The sequence below is a fragment of the Aphelocoma coerulescens genome, chromosome 6 (assembly GCF_041296385.1).
Source record: "Aphelocoma coerulescens isolate FSJ_1873_10779 chromosome 6, UR_Acoe_1.0, whole genome shotgun sequence".
Taxonomy (NCBI): Eukaryota; Metazoa; Chordata; class Aves; order Passeriformes; family Corvidae; genus Aphelocoma; species Aphelocoma coerulescens.
Genome location: NC_091020.1, coordinates 34,112,509 through 34,130,915, shown reverse-complemented (window position 1 = coordinate 34,130,915; position 18,407 = coordinate 34,112,509). Strand labels below are relative to the sequence as shown.

General features: G+C 40.9%; 2 protein-coding genes across 3 annotated transcripts; one reads left to right on the top strand and one right to left on the bottom strand.

The window, feature by feature from the left end:
- Positions 1-75: 75 nt before the first annotated feature.
- BCCIP (BRCA2 and CDKN1A interacting protein) lies at positions 76-7,817 on the bottom strand. The gene is made up of 7 exons (XM_069020253.1): positions 7,511-7,817; positions 6,008-6,082; positions 5,433-5,513; positions 4,627-4,719; positions 3,933-4,120; positions 2,608-2,785; positions 76-442 (listed from the first exon to the last, which is right to left on the bottom strand). Exons 1-7 carry the CDS (start codon positions 7,649-7,651, stop codon positions 272-274), a joined length of 927 nt encoding a protein of 308 aa, XP_068876354.1. The 5' UTR covers positions 7,652-7,817; the 3' UTR covers positions 76-271.
- Positions 7,818-7,859: 42 nt separating this feature from the next.
- On the top strand, positions 7,860-18,397 carry UROS (uroporphyrinogen III synthase). 2 transcript variants are annotated; one of them, XM_069020251.1, is made up of 12 exons: positions 7,860-8,181; positions 8,485-8,591; positions 9,485-9,574; positions 9,893-9,937; positions 10,217-10,300; positions 10,657-10,753; positions 11,940-12,014; positions 12,492-12,566; positions 15,059-15,142; positions 15,433-15,518; positions 16,091-16,189; positions 16,848-18,397. In XM_069020251.1, the coding sequence occupies exons 3-12, from the start codon at positions 9,512-9,514 to the stop codon at positions 16,992-16,994; spliced, it is 855 nt and encodes a 284-aa protein (XP_068876352.1). In that variant the 5' UTR covers positions 7,860-8,181; positions 8,485-8,591; positions 9,485-9,511; the 3' UTR covers positions 16,995-18,397. The 2 variants fall into 2 exon arrangements, with proteins under 2 accessions (XP_068876352.1, XP_068876353.1); XM_069020252.1 differs by lacking the exon at positions 9,893-9,937.
- Positions 18,398-18,407: the final 10 nt, after the last annotated feature.

The window sequence follows — 18,407 nt, the reverse complement described above, 5'->3', positions numbered from 1 at the left end:
TGGTTGCAGGCACTATTTTGGAACAAAGCCTCATGATTTAGCTTTGGTTAAAAATACATTCAGGAGATACTCAGGTTTTCTTTTGACACTGAGTTTTTATTGACTGCTTCATGGTGTTACCAAAGGAAAATAAGATGCAATATTTAAAAATATTAATTTGGTGGATATTTTTGGTTGCACAAAACCGTGGACTCAACAGCAGCTCTGAAAGTATTGCCAAGTCACAGTCCTGCATGGCTGCTCCATAAAAACCTGGTGTTTGTAGGGAAGCTCAGAGAGAGAGATAATCTTTCAGTTTATCCATAATTCCATGAATTCCATCAGCTGGAACGATCATAACAGTCCTCAAAGGCTTCATTGGTACATCATCAAAGGACCATCTGCCACCCAGACAGGTGTCACTTTCCTCTTGCACAGAGTAGTTGAATTTCAGAAGGGCTTTCTAAACAACAGAAATAAAAGCATTCAGATTAAAATGTTTAATTAGCATGAAGATAATACATCATCCCAACAAAGTGAAAATAATTAACCTACTATGCCCATGCTTATTAAAAAGTTTTGTTCCATCTCAAAGGGTTCACCAAAAAGACCAAGCAAAAAATCCACCATTTAAAGTGTTTTAAACAATTTTCTTTTCACAGAATTTATATCATCCATACTAAATTCTACAGTGACTGCTACCATTATAGTTTGGGATCAGAAAAACAAACTAGGAGAGAGGGGGAAAAAAAAAAAATCAATGTTTTGAGGCTTTGCTGTTTTCAGGGCCTACTCTTAAAACTGCTCAGAGTCCTAAAAATTAACAAATCTGTAAGAATATGAGAAGAAATCAAATACTAAGGGGATGGGCACCCATGTGAATCCTGAGGAGAATTTCAGAAAGCTCTTGGAAAGGCTCCAGATGGTTGCAGCCACTGGAAGATCTATTTCTGCTTCTCCAAACAGGCAGGTGTCTATAATGTGTGTTATTTCTTTTCAGGGATATAAACTCCATACAGGAAGTCCCTTTTCATCAGCTTTCCCAGACAAAATTCCTGATGCATAAGAAAACTGTACCTAATAAATGTTTCCAGTTCTCACACAAGTCAGATTAAGAACTCTGAGCTGAACCATCAAGTAGGAAAACTTCCCTGATTCCTTCCCTTTGTGGGAAAATTAAGATCCCCTCTCCTTTTAGGTTTGCTTTCCACTAACAATATATCAAGGCTTTAAATCTCATTTTGGGAGAATCACCACATTAATTGAGTGGCTTTGCTCAAGAACAATTTGAGCACCTTTAATCAATTCCAAGTCTGGTTATAATAGATTTTCTGGTTATCATTTTAAGGAACAGAATAAAGCCCAGGGAAGAGGCAAGTGCAGAAAAAGGCTTCTCTCAGTTTGATATGGCTCCAAGTGTCTGCCTCACCACATTTAATGCTATTTTATGGCAATCTAATTAACATTATGTGTGATCAGGGAGGACAGACACTCCAGCACTAATTTAACACACACACATTATTAAGTATGGAGAGACATTTAATTTAATACCCTACATAATGTTTAAAATGAATTTTTTTAAAACACTGGGAAGACTGTTAAAAAGAAAAACATGCTCAGTTTGAGTCTATCCTTTTGAGATGAGAATTACTGGAGTTTAGATGAAAGCACACCATTAGCCTTTAATACATAACAAAGCTAAATAAATACATTTATATATATATATATATATAAAATATATAAATAAATACAAAATGGGCCTTCTAGAACAGAACAACCATGGACACATGAGCATCACAGGCTTCTCCCCAGCAGCTTTTCAACAACATTTTACACAGAGTTCAGGTTCAGCTGTTTCAGCTGCTGTGGCAGGAAGACAAAAACAAAATCCCCAACTTGCTACTGCACAGAGGCTACAACACCATTCCCTACAGCCACCAGTGAATTCCCCCACCTACATTTCTCTCCTTCCCAAGAAATAAAATTACAGCCCCATCACAGCCTCTGTCAGAATGATTACACACAGGAACCTTTGCCATTAACCACCCCATGCATGTGCAAGTCCTTTGCCCTGCAGGCACTGCCAGAAATGAAAAATAATGGGCTCTTGACAAAGAAGTAATATTGGAGAACAGTAGTTTTAAAGCTTTGGGAACAAAAGAAACCATGAAAAATTCTTTGCATTTCAAAGCACATTTTTAATTTAATTTCCTGCATTTTCCCCTCACCTGATCTGGCTTGGGACCAGCAGAATTTTGTGGACAGGCTGCCTTAGGAAATGGGAAGTCATATTTCCATGTCAGTGTTTTAGCACTTTTAATTAACATACTTGCCCTGAGTAGAACAGAGACAGAAAAGGGATGCAAGAGCCACTTCTTGGGATTTCCAGAAGTTTTAATTCTGAGCATTTTTTGAGAGTAACAGGCACCCAGGAGGAAAGAGATAAATCAATACACAAAAAGAGCTTGATTGCTCCCCTCTCAAAGCTATTCCAAAACACCTTGGATTTAATTTAAAAGTATTTGTGATCATCTTGATAAAAGCTCCCCTTGAATTTGAGGTGAAAAATCTCCTGTTGATGATATGTAAAGAAAAAGAAGCATTTTGAATTAAATAATCATATGGTACCTCATGAAAGAATTCTTCCTCTGCATTTGCAAACATTAATTCCTCCTTTGGCTGGTTTTTCCCTTCCTTCCTCTTAGAACTGCTCTTTGTGGCTTCTGTAAAGGTCTTGCTGATAAGGAGGTAATAGTGGCACTTTCCACAAGGTTTGTTTGTTCTCTGTGCCTCCGTCAGCTCCTTCCTAAAGAAGAACAAATGCTTACACACTTACACAATTTAAATCCTAAACAAGCATATAAGTACACCTTATAATGTATTGGTATAGAAAGGATATTCAAATTACAGCTATTCTTTTATGAGTGCCTCAGAAAATCAATTTTGCAGATGCATTCCTGGTACTTAAGCATACTATTTGGACTTTTAAACTATGAAAATATGGAATTTTTTTCCCATAGTTCACAGGACACTCACAGTGAAACTCTCATTAAAAATACATCACACTATCACTTCTATGAGGAATTGTAACTGAAGAGACAGAAAATACTCTTGCCCACCCTCGTGTTCAACATGTTGTCACTCCAAAACCTTTAAGACAAAGAGGCTGAGATCTGAAGTTGAGCTGTGACAAGTGCTGTATTTGTGGTGACCTCAATCTGACTTCTAATCTCATCTCACATGAGAGGAAAGAAGGAAAAAAATGAAATTAAAAAAGAATTATCTTCATTTGACTACTGGAGTTCCTGATCCAACAAAATTTCCTTGTTCCCAGTTCTCAGCATGGCACTAAAATAATGTAATGCTGTGTTGCAGTGGATTAATTTATTTACATTCACCCAGCTTTTGATATAAATCCATGAATTGGTAGAGATCAACCAGCACTTTACTTGCTTTTTTCATTACTTGAAACTAACCAAACACTGCATATTTACATGGGCCAGAACACAACCACCTTTTAAGCCTTTCCCTCAATCCAAATCTCCCATTCCAGAGTCAGACATTAACACAGAAACAGAAACACCCAAGCTGCCCATTATCAGCGTGCTAAAAACGTTCTCATTTTTAAATATTCCTAGCTCAGTGTGAAAATAATCTGCAATACAAGGATAAATTGCAACATACACACAGCTATTTCTGTAGAACTGCACATGTTCTCAAATTATATCCTCTAGAGTTTAAATTTTTGTATCCTTATAAAGATATAAAAAATATTTTAAAAATTAACTGAAGACCATATATAAGACAAAATTATTTTTCTGTTCATGTTTTACTTCTATCTATAGCATCAACTGTCTCAACACAGAGCTCTATATACATAAGAGTTCTGAAAAATATGAAGAAAAAATACAATTCAACATCATGCAAGAAAAAAAAAATATAAACAAACTTACTGGAGCTGCTGGTGCATGGGCAGAGCAATCTGTGGAGGGACATTGATGAACCTCTCACTCAGGATGAGCCCCACAGGCTTTGTGCTGTCGTTCAGGAGTTTACTCAGCTGCTCCACCACACGTTGGTCACAGCTCTGCTCACAGCGACTCAGGAGCAGCTCTTTGATTTGCTCAGCACACTGGGTGCCCTGCAATCAAAAGTTGCATTTTCTTTACCTGGTACAACAACTATTTACACAAGGAAACCTTGAATGTCAACTTCAAGGGCATTTCCTACAGGCCTGGTGGCAATTTCCCTCAGCAGCCTCTAAAGCACTGAACAATTTCTCTGAAATTGTTCTCCAGATCTGGAGCTGAGAGCAAACAAAGGTTGTGAAGTGATGGGAATGAGGAACTGCAACACCACAGCAAAACTCCACACTGCAGAAGAACAAAGTGAAGAAATACAAGAGACTGACAGCTCACTTACCCTGGAAATATCAGGCCTAATTTTAACTCTATTCCATTCTTTGCTTTATGTTTGACCCTCAGCAAGTTACTACATTCAGAAAAAAGCTTAGCCATGTGCAAGTTTTACAACCCCAGTCCTCCACAGTGGAATTCCACATGCTGGTCCAGATGTCCAGGCTTGTTACACAGGGCAGACAGCAGGATGCAGCCTCATTTATCACTGATGTTAATGAGGAATACCAACCTTCCTTTCTGTTAAGTTCAAGCAGCTTATAAAACCAAAGACTTCATCATCATCTTCTTCATCATCACTACTGTCTTCCTGCACTTCTGCTTGCTGTTGAATGGAAGGAAAAGCAACAACTCATATTGACATTCTATTTCCACTCTGTAGCAAAAGATGTTTTTCTTTCTAGAAGATGCTCAGCACATGACAACCACCAAGGAAATCTGCACAAACACACACTGCAAATTCTGCTGCATCCCTGAACATCTCACTGTGCTCTGAGCCAGCTTTAGAGAGAGCCAGGTCATGCATCTTCTACAGCAGAGTCCTTTGAAAGGCACTACAAGTTGACAGATCACAGTCAATAAGCAGCATCCCGGCCCAGGGGATGGCAGTATCTTAAGCAAAACCAATTCCCTTCAGTTTCTAACACAGGGAAGTAAACCTGGAATGTCTTAACAAGCACAGAGCAATGAAGATTTGATAGGGAGGGGGACAAAGAGCTGTGTCTTTGTAGGAAAGTAACAAGATCCTATTTCTTATGGAGATGGTAACAATATTTTCAGCATTACTACACCAAAATTCAGAGAGTGAAAAGCCTTCCACATGTAAAAATAAACCAGCTATAGTAATATATCAAATTCCTTCTTTTCTTGAAAGTGGCATGGAAAATTTCAGTTCCCATAGAAGAATTATTCTCAAAGAAAAAAAAGCAAGAAAGTACACAAATAACACAGACAGGATCCCCCTCTGAAATACAGAAATCATGTCATTTCAACATAAAAAGTACTGCACTTCAATTACAAATGTAAAATCTGTCTTACCTTGATAATACTCCCAATATGATTCTGTTGTATTAATAGATCAGTTAATTCAGCAGTGTTAACAGGAGCTTTTAGAAACAACTGGAAGACAGGAAACAAAAAAGTATTAAGTTTTAGGCACTGATGGTATTTCATGGACCACTTAGTAGAAAATAAAGTGAGTTTTTTTATTTAACTTCCTTCATTATAATACTGCCAAAACTAATAATCAGCTGCTTGAAGTGCTTGCTCCTGCACCTTCCACACGCTGGTATTTCCCCACTGTATCCCCTGGAGCTTGGTATGATCTGAAAGCTGTGGCTATTCCATCCCTGGAAGTGTGCAAAGCCAAGCTGGATGGGGCTTGGAGCAAGCTGGGATAGTGGAAGGTGTCCACTATGGCAGGGGGTGGAACAAGAAGGGCTTTCAGGTCCCTTCCAACCCAAACTATTTTGGGATTCTCTAATTAAAGGAAGCAACGTAATATATAAAAAGTATAAATCAGTACAGAGAATGTGAACCAATGCCTTTGCATAACTCTTCAGATATTATTTATCAAGGGACAAATCAGCCAAGCTAACAAATAGTCACAGTACCTGCTGTAGTAACTTCTTTATCCCATTATAGTCATTGTCTGATATGGAATGTGCTTCAAATTCAATATTCACTTCCTGTGGTGTAAAACAGAGAATGTCACACACATTTGGCAAGAAGTTATATCAGAACAAAGCTAAACTGTAAAATACTTGAAGACAAGTAATGTCAAAGAGCAGAAACAGAACTTATTTCCACCTTGTAGTAATCTCAGCAATTGTTATCATTTCTCCTGTGATCTTCAGAGAGCATCTGTGAAATTAACTTTTCAAAACTAACCCACCAACTGTGTAGGGAACAAACCTTTAATGCTTTGCTCTTGCCATCTGGTTCACACAATTACACCTATTGTAGCCACACAGACTTCTTGCAGAGAGGTTTGATCCAGGCAGTTAAACCCAGGGAACTGCAGGACTGGGGTGTAATGCCTTAGCTAAAGGTGAAGATTGCTGCAGACATTTAAATAATTACATCAAAACCCCCATTTCTGCTATTTCCCCAAATCCTCCTGGCATCATTAACCCCAGTGTGGAACTCTGCTCAGCAGGCAAATGATGAGACCCAGGCACCACAGAAGCACAATGGGAGCTGTTGCTTCTCCTTCCAGAACAAATGCTGTGTGCCTACCAACACTTTTATTGGTATTCTATATTGAAAGTCACACCTGCCAAGGCTACCCTGCCTACCTATCCCACTGTTCAAGATCATTCAGAGTTACTTCGTCTTTTAATTGCCAGATTCAATTACACTTCCTGAGTAACCTCAACAACTCAGCCTTACTTTTGTCACCAATTCAGCCTCTAACTCTCTGCAATCCCACACCGAGGTCATGGCCTTTGTCATCTACTGGAAGAACAGTGTTAAAGACCTGTCTGTAATGTAGAAAGAAGGGACACAATCCCTTGGGAGGAAGTAAAATTCAGGAGACACTGGCACAGGTCGCCCCATCCCTGCAAGTGTCCAAGGCCAGGTTGAACGGGGCTTGGAAAACCCTGGGATAGTGGAAGGTGTCCCTGCCCATGGCAGGGGGTGGCACTGGATAGGCTTTAAGGTTCTTTCCAACCCAAACTATTCCGGGATCCTATAATAAAAGGAAGCAAGCAAATACAATAATAAAATATAGCGAAATATAATGAGAGAGCAAATCCTCTGTGCTGACAGCACCATTTCCAAGCCGCCGCCTCCAGCCCCACACCTGAGCGGGCACGCCAAGGGCCGGGGCTGTACAGCTGAGGCCTCGGCGAGCCCAACTTTTCAAAGACAGCTAAAAAAATTGAAAACCTTCAACAACAACGCAGCGAACACGCGTCAGGTCACCGACCCCGAGGGACGCGTCCCCGGCCCTCCCACAGGACACGCACCGAGCGCCCGCGCCGGGCCTCGCCGGGCACAGCCCCTTCCCAAGCCCTTCCCGAACCTGCTCCCGACTATCCCCCAAACAATCCCCGTCCCGAATCCCCTCCCGGCCGCTCCTCTAGGGGCCGCGCGGGGCCTGTCCCGCTCACCTCATCGATGGGCTCGTCCGAGTCCGAGCACCCCGAGCCCTCGGAGCCGCTGCCGGAGCCCTCGGAGCTGCTGCCGGAGCCGCTGTGGGAGCCGCGCTCCCCGGCGGGGCCCCGCGCCCGGCGCTTGGCCGGCGTGGCCATGGCGCTGCGCAGGCGCGGCTCGGCGGAGGGCGCTGCGGCCGGGGCGCGGCGAGCCGCGGGATGTCGCCGAATGTCGCCGAATGTCGCCGAATGTCGCGACAGCGAGGGCCGGGCAGCGCCGGGCGAGCGCGGAGGGGCGCGGGCAGCCGGGCAGGCTGAAGGGGGAGGCGCGTCCCGCACCGCCCCGCTCCCCACAAACCCGGATTTCCTCTTTGCGCTGTGGTGTCACTTCCTTCCAAGGGGGAGTCCTGCAGGGGAATGGCTGTCAGGAATTAAATCGGGCTGTCAGGAATTAAATCGGGCTGTCAGGAGTTAAATCGGGCTGCCCAGGGAGGGTTGGAGTGCCCATCCCTGCAGGTGTCCGAGGAAGCGCTGGACGTGGCACTCAGGGCTCTGGGATGGGGACAAGGTGGGCATCGGGCACAGCTCGGGCTCGATGATCCTGGAGGGCTTTTCCACCCTCGGTGGTTCTGGGATTCTGTGCTTTTCAAAGAGTGTCCTGAGCATCGCCGACATTAGCAAAAATTACTGTAAGTAAAAACTAGCGTTAGTAAAAATTGCCAGCTGAAACAGGAATCAGGCGCCCGCTGCTTGCTCTAAAAGTTGTGTCCCGGCTTCCCGTGAGCCAAATTCCCTGGATAATTCCAGACAAACCAGCAGAAAGGGGTGATAAAGAGAGCACAGTAAGCACAACGTGATTCTGGTCTTTATAAAAAATACCGATCGGGAAAATGCGTTGAAATGTCCTAAGCACTGGAGAAATGGTCATTAATGATCAAGCCTCAGTTGTGTGGAACGTGTTCCATTTAACACTTTGTGTCTAATTTATGAAGAAAGGTGCGTGTTAATGAGGCCATGGAAAGAAGAGCATTGGCCAGCCAGAAGAAATGCGAGGCACAGAGCCTTGGGATGTAATTCCAGCTTTGTAAATACAATTCAAGTAGGTTCAAATTTTCGTGTTCCCGTTAAAGTAAACACGCCCGTGTTTACTTTTTGTTTTTATTTTGAAAGCTGTGTTTGCTCTGGGGGCACTTAGGTCATTGCCAAAATTTGAATACTGATATCCAGGGAAAGAATTCAGATGAATTTTCCTATGTGTGTAATCTATCAGGAATGTACCACAGTGATAATCAGGGTCAGTGTGCTCTAAGAAAGTGGATTTCTGTTTGTATTATTGGTGTATTTGCTTATGTTTTGTAACTCTGAATTTAGCCCCAAAGTCAGCTTTTAAGGAACTGAGAACGATCATCTTTCATTTTAATGTCAGAATAGATGTTTTCAATCCTGCCTTGTTTCCTAGAGTATCAGAGAAGGCATATGAATATTATCTATGTTATTATAGATGTATAAATGTGTGCATATAGACACACATACATTGAATTTTTAAAAAACCTTTTTGAAAAGGGTGAGACCCCAAATGCATCAAATTAAACCAATATCTTTGCGTACTCATTTTGATGAGCAGAGGGGGAAAGCAAACATGGAAATTAATAGAATAAATAACTTTTTAATGGAGAGGCGATGATTCCATTGCAGAACATGCTGTCGTTGTAGGGCTTGTTACTGCTTTTACCAAATATTCTTTAAAATGTGTTCCCCTTGATGAGTTTCATTGGAGCCTCTTCCTCGAGCAGTGCTATCTAAAGGCAGCATATTATTTTCTGCCCTTATCAGGGTGGATGCTCCTGCCCAGAGAATGCACACTAAGTGCTTACTCATTGTGTAAGGAGCAGTACAACTGGTAGCAACTGAGTTCTTGGAGCTGTTAAAGTCACTGTTGGAGTAAAAAAGTCCTCAGATCTAATGTAGATAAATTCCATTCTTGTATTTCAGGGTTCTGCTGTGTTTCCTTGGTGAACAATGAAGGTTCTGCTGCTGAAGGATCCCAAAGACAAAGATTCAGGACCAGATCCCTACATTAAAGTGAGTAAACTTTAGGAAAACTAAAAAAATGTGTCACTTCTTTATTAAGTATGAATGCAACTGTTTCAAGTGGGAAAAGGTCCTTAATATTAGGAGTGCATGTCTGAAATTATGCTAAAAGTACCCCAGAAAATGTGCCCTTCCTGCAAAAAATATTAGTTTTGGGACATTTGTACTGAATTTCTTGTAAAGCTCTCAGTAAAGTGCTGATACTATAGCAGTTTCATTTGAAATAATTAATATTGATGATGTTCATATGGACAGAACTAAGTTTACAGAAATTCTTTGTCTTTTTACTGGGACTGTGATGTGAAATAGAGGTTACCTGATGCTGGGGTCCCTTCTGCTACTGCCCTTGGTCATGTGAGTAAATCTTACTCATAAGAGTAAGAATTCCTGCTATAGGAGGATTATTTCTTTAGAGGAAGCCTATTGACAGAATTACAGAGATGTAATGTACAGGGATATTTGCAGGACTGGGTGGGCACCTGGGGACTCCAGAGTTATGTGCTGGTGTCTCCTGTACCTCAGGAGGCCACAGTCCCACAGCTATTTGTTTAAGAATATGTTGTAATATTAAATAACTAACTAAAAAATGCTGTTTGAAACTTATTTCAAGAGCTGCAAACCTTTTCTTGACAGGAATTAGGATCATACAGCTTGGAAGCAACGCTGATCCCAGTTCTGTCATTTGAATTCATCTCTCTTGACAGCTTATTTGAGAAGGTAAGGTTTAAAGTCTTTCCCTTGTCTTATTTCCAACAGGACTTGGTTGCCAGGATCCCATTTAATCATTCTCTTTGTGGTACTTTGTGTTGTCACAAACCAGCTTTGTACAATAAAACTCCATGTACAACATCAGGGACTTCACCCCTGCTCGTTAAAGAATTAAGTTTGTCAGACAGAATTCCCATCTGAGTTGTGTGACCATAAATTGTCACAAGTCCTGGGGCATTTCAGACAGTTACTGAAGCTCTTCTGTTCATCACCAGGTTATAAATAATTGATCAACTTATTTTTTAAATTAATTTACTGATTAATTTTTTTTTTTTTCACTTCTTAAATTTGCTGTTTCTAAGTAGCTTTCTCATCCAGAGTGCTATGGAGGCCTAGTTTTTACCAGTCCAAGAGCATTAGAAGCCATCAAGATGTGTTTAAAAGAGAAGAATAAAAAAGAAGGCAAGTACATATTGATGTTCCTTGGTCTTTTTCTTTCAGCATCTTGTGCAGTTTGGATTTTATTGAATTTTATTTCACCCACCAGTAGATATTTGGAGCATGGCTTTTGTAAAGAAAACTGTATCTCACAGTTCTTCTGGTCTCATAAAGGGCTCATGCTACATTGAGCTTTTAAGGGTTGTGTTTTCCATAATTGAAAATGAAAGGAAGGAGCTTTTGGTGCAAATTACTAATTAGTGAAAGCTTTTTTAGCTCTGTTTCTCTCATGCATAAGGAATATTTTGCTGCAGTGCCTGGTTTGCTTGCTAACTGCTTCCCTCCCTTAAAGAGAAGATCATCTCATAAAAACTGGCCCTTACTTTTGTGCCTGTATAATTCGTATGAAATGCTGCAGAAAAAGGGATTTCTCTGGCTTGAATAAGAAATTTCTCAAGTGAATTAATTATTAGCTAGAAAATGCTGAGGAAGTGCTGATGCATGAAGTGCTGATGCCTAAAAGCCAGCAGTGAGGAAGAATCCTGCTAAATGGAAATACCCATCACAGTGAAATGTCAAGTCCTTGTAAACTCTTCCAAATTCTTATGCTGGGTGATTCTGGCATGGAATTTCTACTTTATCTGCTCATTTTTGGGCTGTGGACAAATCAATGTCCTGTGAGTAAGGTTACACCCTTGAGTAAGCAGTAAATGCAGAGACCCTCAGCTTTTTGTAGCATTTGCAGCAGCAGAGGACAATATATTAAGATTTTAGGTCAAAAGTAATCTCTTATTTAGTTTTCATCCCTCATCTTGATTAGGACCTTGGGGAAATAGATATTTTAATAATAAAATGAGTCTGTAGTTCCTATTTGGGTTCCTTTCAAAGGCAATAAATCCTTGGGTTTTTCCTTCTGATTTTAATTTTTACTGTTGTAGTTTGTATTTCTTTTTTCCCCTCCAGGAGTAATAGAAAGAAACTCAGTGTCCTTTGCTGCTCTGGCTTAAAACAAGATAATAAAAAATTTGGTATAACTATTTTTGATCCATTAGGATTGGTACATCCAGATTGCTGCATATGTGGTGGAGTTTTAGTTATTATTCTGCTGTGTTTGTAGATTAAACAGAAGTCCAAATAGTCATTTAGCATTCGCATTCTGTTGTCTTGTGCTTAAATTTAATTTAATTTAGTACAATTTAATGTTTTTCAGCGTGGTCAAAATCTCTTAAACAAATGTGGAATATCAAACCAACATATGTGGTAGGAAAAGCTACAGCTTCTTTAGGTAAGCTGGGGTTTAAAGAAAGAAATCTTGGCTAAATCTGGCTTGTAAGTACAATTTTTGGAGGAGCAGCTGCTGTTCATGGGTGCTCAGAAAAAAATTTAAATTTTAGAACTGGATAATTTGGAAGAGAGGTAATTATATAAACAATAGAATTATCCATGCTCCATCTAAGGATATCCATGGATATAATCCAGCCTCTGGATTTCTGCTCCTTTTGTTGTAATGTGATGGTCACTGCTTGAAAAATTGGGTCAAAACAGAAAAAAACCCCTTTGTTCTTAATTTGCATGTGGTTTTGTCATTGCCTTTGGAAATGAAGTTGGGTGAAAGGGATTCTAACCTGGTTGAGATTGTGCACAAATTATTTGTGTGCTTGGATCAAGCTGTGCCTCCCTTTTCATCCCAGGTTTCTGTGACAGGAAATCTGAATCTTTGTCATTGCTTTCTGTATTTTTTCTTTGCTGCTTTTGGTTCTAGTGGAAGAGATTGGTCTTTTTCCACAAGGAGAAAAGTCTGGAAATGCTGAGAAATTAGCTGAATATATTTGTTCAAGTAAGTGGCTAAAATGTTGTAGTTAAATTAAGGTGATGTCCCTTCCATCATTTCAGAATTCCCCAGAGGTAAAATCAGGTGCACAGTGGGGCAAAAATACTTCAAAATCCACATTCAAGATATTAATTTACATGGAATCTTAGACCTTCTAGTTGATCAATAAATACTATATGAGCCAGCTGGCAAAAGTTTCTTTTTACTGGAAGATCAGAGCTGTAGTGATTGGAAATTGCTGCTAAATCAGATGGTTTAAATGCTGATGGCTTTCCCCAAAATTACCCTGTGGTTTCAGGGGGATCTGGTTTTCAGCACCAAAGCAGAGTGGGTTTGAAGAAGTTAAAGTGATGCATTAAAGTTTGTTTAACCATTTTGTTATGGTTAAATCTGTAATGCTTCTCAACCTATTATCAGATTATTGGGGGATTTTTAAAGTCCATGAGTTGACTTCCTCTGCTTTTACTATAATTTGTTAAAATTTCCAGTAGCAATAAGGAAGATTTTTAGACTTAGGAGCTGCTTATTTTTTGAGTGGATGGCTCAGTAGAAGCTGTGAAAAAAGAGGCTGAAGTTTTGTACTGATGTGAGAGAGCTGCTGAGCAAAGGCTGCACAGGAGCAGAGATTTACAGGGAAAAGAAAAGTGGGATTGGAGCTGGCAAGGATTGTTTTTGCTGGGCACAATGCTCTCTAATTCACTGACAAATACAATACTTCAACTCTAGGGAATATTTAATGATAAAAATTATAGTTGCCAACACAAGATTAAATAATAAATTCTGAAAATTAAAAATACTTACAACACAAATATGTCATAAGTAAAGAATTACCCATCTCCCCTGTTCAGCAGTATAAAAGCAAAGAATGGTTTCAGCTGATTTTTTAGTGCTGGACAATCTACTTCTGGTCATGAATTAATATTTGCCAGGGATTTTTTTTTGAGCAGAAAGACAAGAGAGATACCTGTTTATTGTGTTGTGTGAAGGTGAAAAAAATGAACCAAGCAGTGAATTTCAGTCACTGGAACCTGTTTGTTGTTGAGACATAGAAACATCCTCAAAGATTTATTGGGCTGTGCATATTTATATGCTCTCAGCTGATCAAGTGCTTTATAACAATATTGGAAGTACAGATTAAATTACCTCATGTTCCCTGTTATGTATAAATTCATTTTTGTTTGTGCATGAAATAAGTAAATGAGAAGAACAGCTCTGAATTTCTTACATCATGAGAGGTTATGGTCAGAATAAAAATAAAAGCTGAAATAATGAGATATTTTTTGTTGTCAGCTTTTGTGCTTTGGTACCCACTTCAATTTAAGGGGTTGGGAAATAAAGGAATTTATACTCCAGAACTGGCTGGCTTTACTCTCCTCAAGGCAAATATTTGGCTACAGAAGCAGGAGATCCCAATCCTTGTTGTGTTGTTCAGGCCTACCAAGGAATTTTTCTGTGCCAAAAGAATTGGTGTTTGTTTACAGGTATCACACTGATATTTCAGATGAGTGACATGAATTTCAGGAGAATTGATGCTGAAGTATTTTGATTTTATCTTATTTTTTAAAATATTTTTTACATTCTGAGCCAAGTTCATTCTTCCTCTAATTTTTAATTTTAATTGAAGCATAGCTGTGGTTTCTAATAAAACCTCAGTGTGCAGTCAGGACACTCAGGTGTGTCTGGGTTGACTCCTAAAAGGGTCTTTCCATTTGATTTTCACACTGCTGCCCTTTGTTTTTTATCCCCAAGGAATCTCTGCTTACATAAAACAAGGATCTCCTTCCAGCACTTGAAAGCATTTTTGTCTAGTAATTGTCTCTTAAAAATGTATTAACAAATCTGAATTAGGAATAAAATAATTTCATTTCTTTTGAAAGCTGAATGCAAAGCTGTATCAGTCTGTGTAGAATTTCATCTTGAAGTTTTCTCTGTGTTTCTTATTTATAGAAAATGCCAAAACTGTGCAAAGCAAGTCCTCTGTTAAATTCCTCATTTGACAAAAGCAACTGAGGATATCCACTCCCACCCCAGCAGTGCAACCAGAATCCTTTTTCCTTGGGGAATTAAGAAAATGGAATTGCAGATAGACTGAAACTTCTCAGCACAGTATTGTCCTTTTCTTTGTCTGCCTGAATAGTCTTTTATATAGAAAGAGCTCTGTCATTTATTGAGCGGGACAGATTTTAAATATAAAATTGAGGCAGGTTGTGTTGAGGAGGAGATAAACTGCATTTCTCTTCCCCTTGCCCTTCTACAAAGGAAGTTATCTTCTTTTTAGCCAATGTTCATATTCTAGTTATGGAATATTTTTAATGTTCCTCCTAAGTAGCCTCTGTCCTCTGAATCGGGGCTGCAGCTGCACTGCAGATGTTTTCAGTCCCCTTAGAGCTGTGTTTCTGGTGATAAATCAGCATTTGATACCTTTAAAATGTATTAAGTCACATTTACTCTTTATTAGAGGCCTGAGTTAATTAAAGTTCCTGTTTGTGTGTTTACAGGAGAGAAACCCAATTCCTCAGCTCTCCTATTTCCTTGTGGAGCCCTGAAAAGAGAAGTACTTCCTACAGTGCTTAGAGAAAAAGGTTGAACTTCCCCTGGAGACTCATTTTAATTAGTCAGTGATGAGAAAAGTTGTATCTAAAGCTTGTGAATCAAACTGGGAGAAGTGGAACTTGCTGTGAAGTGAGAGGATGGGAGTAAACACTGGGAGCTTGGATGGCTGCCCACAGCTCTGGGCATGCAAATCCTTCACAGAGCTGTCTTTTTAGCCTAAAATAGTTAAACTTCAGTGCAATTAGGATGTTGTGAGTGCTGAAATGAAATAATAGAAATTAATGAATTCATTAATTATGACTGCATATGGTGATTGCAGGCATACCCCTGGAAAGCCTCACTGTTTATCAAACAACCCAACACCCTGATCTGCAGGAGTCTTTGAGCAGTTACTTCTCCCAGCAGGTACTGGACACTGATGTGGTTTGGGATTTTCCGAGGGAGGTGACAGTGCCTCCCAGAATACTCCTTTTTTGGAAGTAGTGTAATTGAAATATCACTGGGTATCTTAGCTGTGTATCTCAAACCAGAATCAGCAGTAATCTGCCCTACATGGTTTGTGTAAAAGTAATCGTTTTTAATTTTTCAAGATTGGCTTTCTGAATTTTCCATTTGTAGGAGCCTCCATCACAGGATGATACAATTATAGAAACATGGAATGGCCTGGGTTGGAAGGAACCTTAAAGTCCATCCAGTCCCACCCCCTGCCATGGGCAGGGACACTTCCCACTGTCCCAGGCTGCTCCCAGCCCCAATGTCCAGCCTGGCCTTGGGCACTGCCAGGGATCCAGGGGCAGCCCCAGCTGCTCTGGGCACCCTGTGCCAGGGCCTGCCCACCCTCCCAGGGAACAATTCCTTCCCAATCTCCCATCTATCCCTGCCCTCTGGCACTGGGAAGTCCTGTCACCAGGTGCCAGGGCACTGACAGTGCTGGATGAGGGAGGGAGCTGTGCCAGTCTCTGCTTGCTTTCACCCAGGGGATCCCTGCAAGCATCGTGTTCTTCAGCCCGTCTGGTGTCAAATTCTGCCTCCAGCACATCCAGAAGCTTTCAGGGGATTTGATCAACCAAGTCAAGGTATCCTCTCTTGAACATGGTGGAATGCAAAAGGCAGTAAATTTTGGGTGGGCAAATGGGATAGAAGGGCTGTTACAACCACTGCAAACCTTGATTTTCTCTTTGGTTTGTGTTTATTTCTCTGAAGAAAACCCCAGTTTATAGCAAATACAGATGTTATTATATAGAATTATAGAATCCCAGCATGGTTTAGGTTGCAAAGGACCTTAAAACCCATCTTGGTTCCACCCCCTTGCCATGGCCAGGGACACCTTCCACTAGACCAGCTTGCTCCAACCTCATCCAACCTGGCCTGGGGCTGGATTTTAAAAAAGAAATTGTTTTCACCTGGAATGTTTTCCCCAACCAACTTCCCCCATCTCCATTGGGATAGACTTCATTTCCTCTTAGTGATGTGAAAGTGTGAGTAGTCACTGCCTGCACCAGGCTGCAGCTGATTAAAATTCCTCTCACTTTCCCTGTTCCATGGGACTCAGAGCTTTCCGTGTTTGTAATGGCAAGATAAATAAATATTCATCTTCCCTAAGTTGTTTCTAAGTAGCTGCCATTGATGGGTGGCTTTTAATACTGCAGCTCCTCAGCCTGAGCTGCTCAGGAAGCTGAGCTGTGAGGACACAGACCTGCCTGACCATTCACAGTGTAAATGTTGTCCCTGCAGTTTGCTGCCATCGGTCCCACCACGGCCCAGGCCCTGGAAGCCGCCGGGATCGCCGTGAGCTGCACTGCAGGGAGCCCCACGCCCCAGGACCTGGCTGCTGGCATCCACAGAGCCCTGCACCCACACAACTGTTCTGTGCCCCACTGAGAGCCCAGCCTGCCCACAAAGGTGAATATGGTGCTCTCAGAGGGGTTTTCTAATTTGCAGAGCTGTTGTCCTGCAAGAAAGTGTTTTTTTGGGAATATGCAGCACTGTCCTGGGCAGGGATGGGTGTGAGAAGGTTGCACCTAAATATCTAAGAAATCCAGAATCTGTCCAGCATCCTTCACAGCATCCAGCTATTCCCTCTCCTTGTGTGTGCACTGTGAGCATTTTATCCTTGAAAAGCAGCTGTGAACACTGAGACACTGAAATCAGTCCCACACCTCACCTCAGGTATCCCCCAGCACATAGGCTGGCTTTGAATTGCTCTGTATGATCAGTTTAAATTGCACATCTTCTTTTGTAGGAAAAACCCCCATATGCCAGTGAAGTATTTTCTTTTGTAAATTTGGTGGTTGTTCTGCTTTTCAAGTAAAAATGGTGATTGTAGATTCTTAGTAGAGTAGGAGAATTCTTGCAGTGGAGTTGCACTGTGTGGGGCTAATTCAGGTCAGTTGTTGCCCCTTGTTACCCTGACAGTAGAGTCTTAAAAATGAGGTTTTGGTTTCTGTTCCTGTAAAGAAGGAGGATTTATTAACAGGGAAATAAACTGGCTTAGCAGAGTTAATAATGGTGTTAGAGTTGTCTGTTTTGGATGTGGTTTATGCTTTAATTGTTTATCTCTGAAAGGGGAAAAATAATCCTATTTAGCACTAACGCTCCCTCCAGCTAATGCCAGCGGCTTCACAGGAGATTTGAATCATAATATACTCATTTATAATCCTCCTGAAAGTCATTTGTGTTGCTAACACAGTGCTGAGGTTCCTGAATTAACAGAGAAACCCTCAGTTGCTGCACAGTTCAGTTAAAGTCTGAGGATGGGACCTGAATTTCCAACCAGGTGAGAGGCTCCACACCTGGAACAAGAGGGAACCTGAGGCCAGTTCTGTTCCTATAAACTTAATTCCAGAGTGCTTTCATCAGTCACATGGGGCACAGCAGGACAAGTGTCTGGCTTATGAAACACTTCCCTTTCTCAGGATGAAATGGAATCTTAGAAAGATACAAACTGCTGGAAGATCACAGAATCCCATGCTGGTTTGGGTTGGAAGGGACTTCAACACTCATCTAGTTCCATATGCATGCATGCAAAACCCATTTCTACCTTTACATGAAGTGGTTTATACTGTTACCATGCAGTATGAACCACATTTATTTGTAGAAGAACATCAGGACTGCAGATGTTATATTCTGGAAAATGTTACCTTCAAATGATACATATTTACAAAAATCAATCCTCACATGCTGAGGTAAGACCCCACTCAGTGTTAGGTTGGAGTTTACAGATTTTTTTTCTGTCTTTCAAATAGTTTTAATTCTGTTGAGCAGTTTGCTGCTCTGAGGAGGGTCATACCAAGA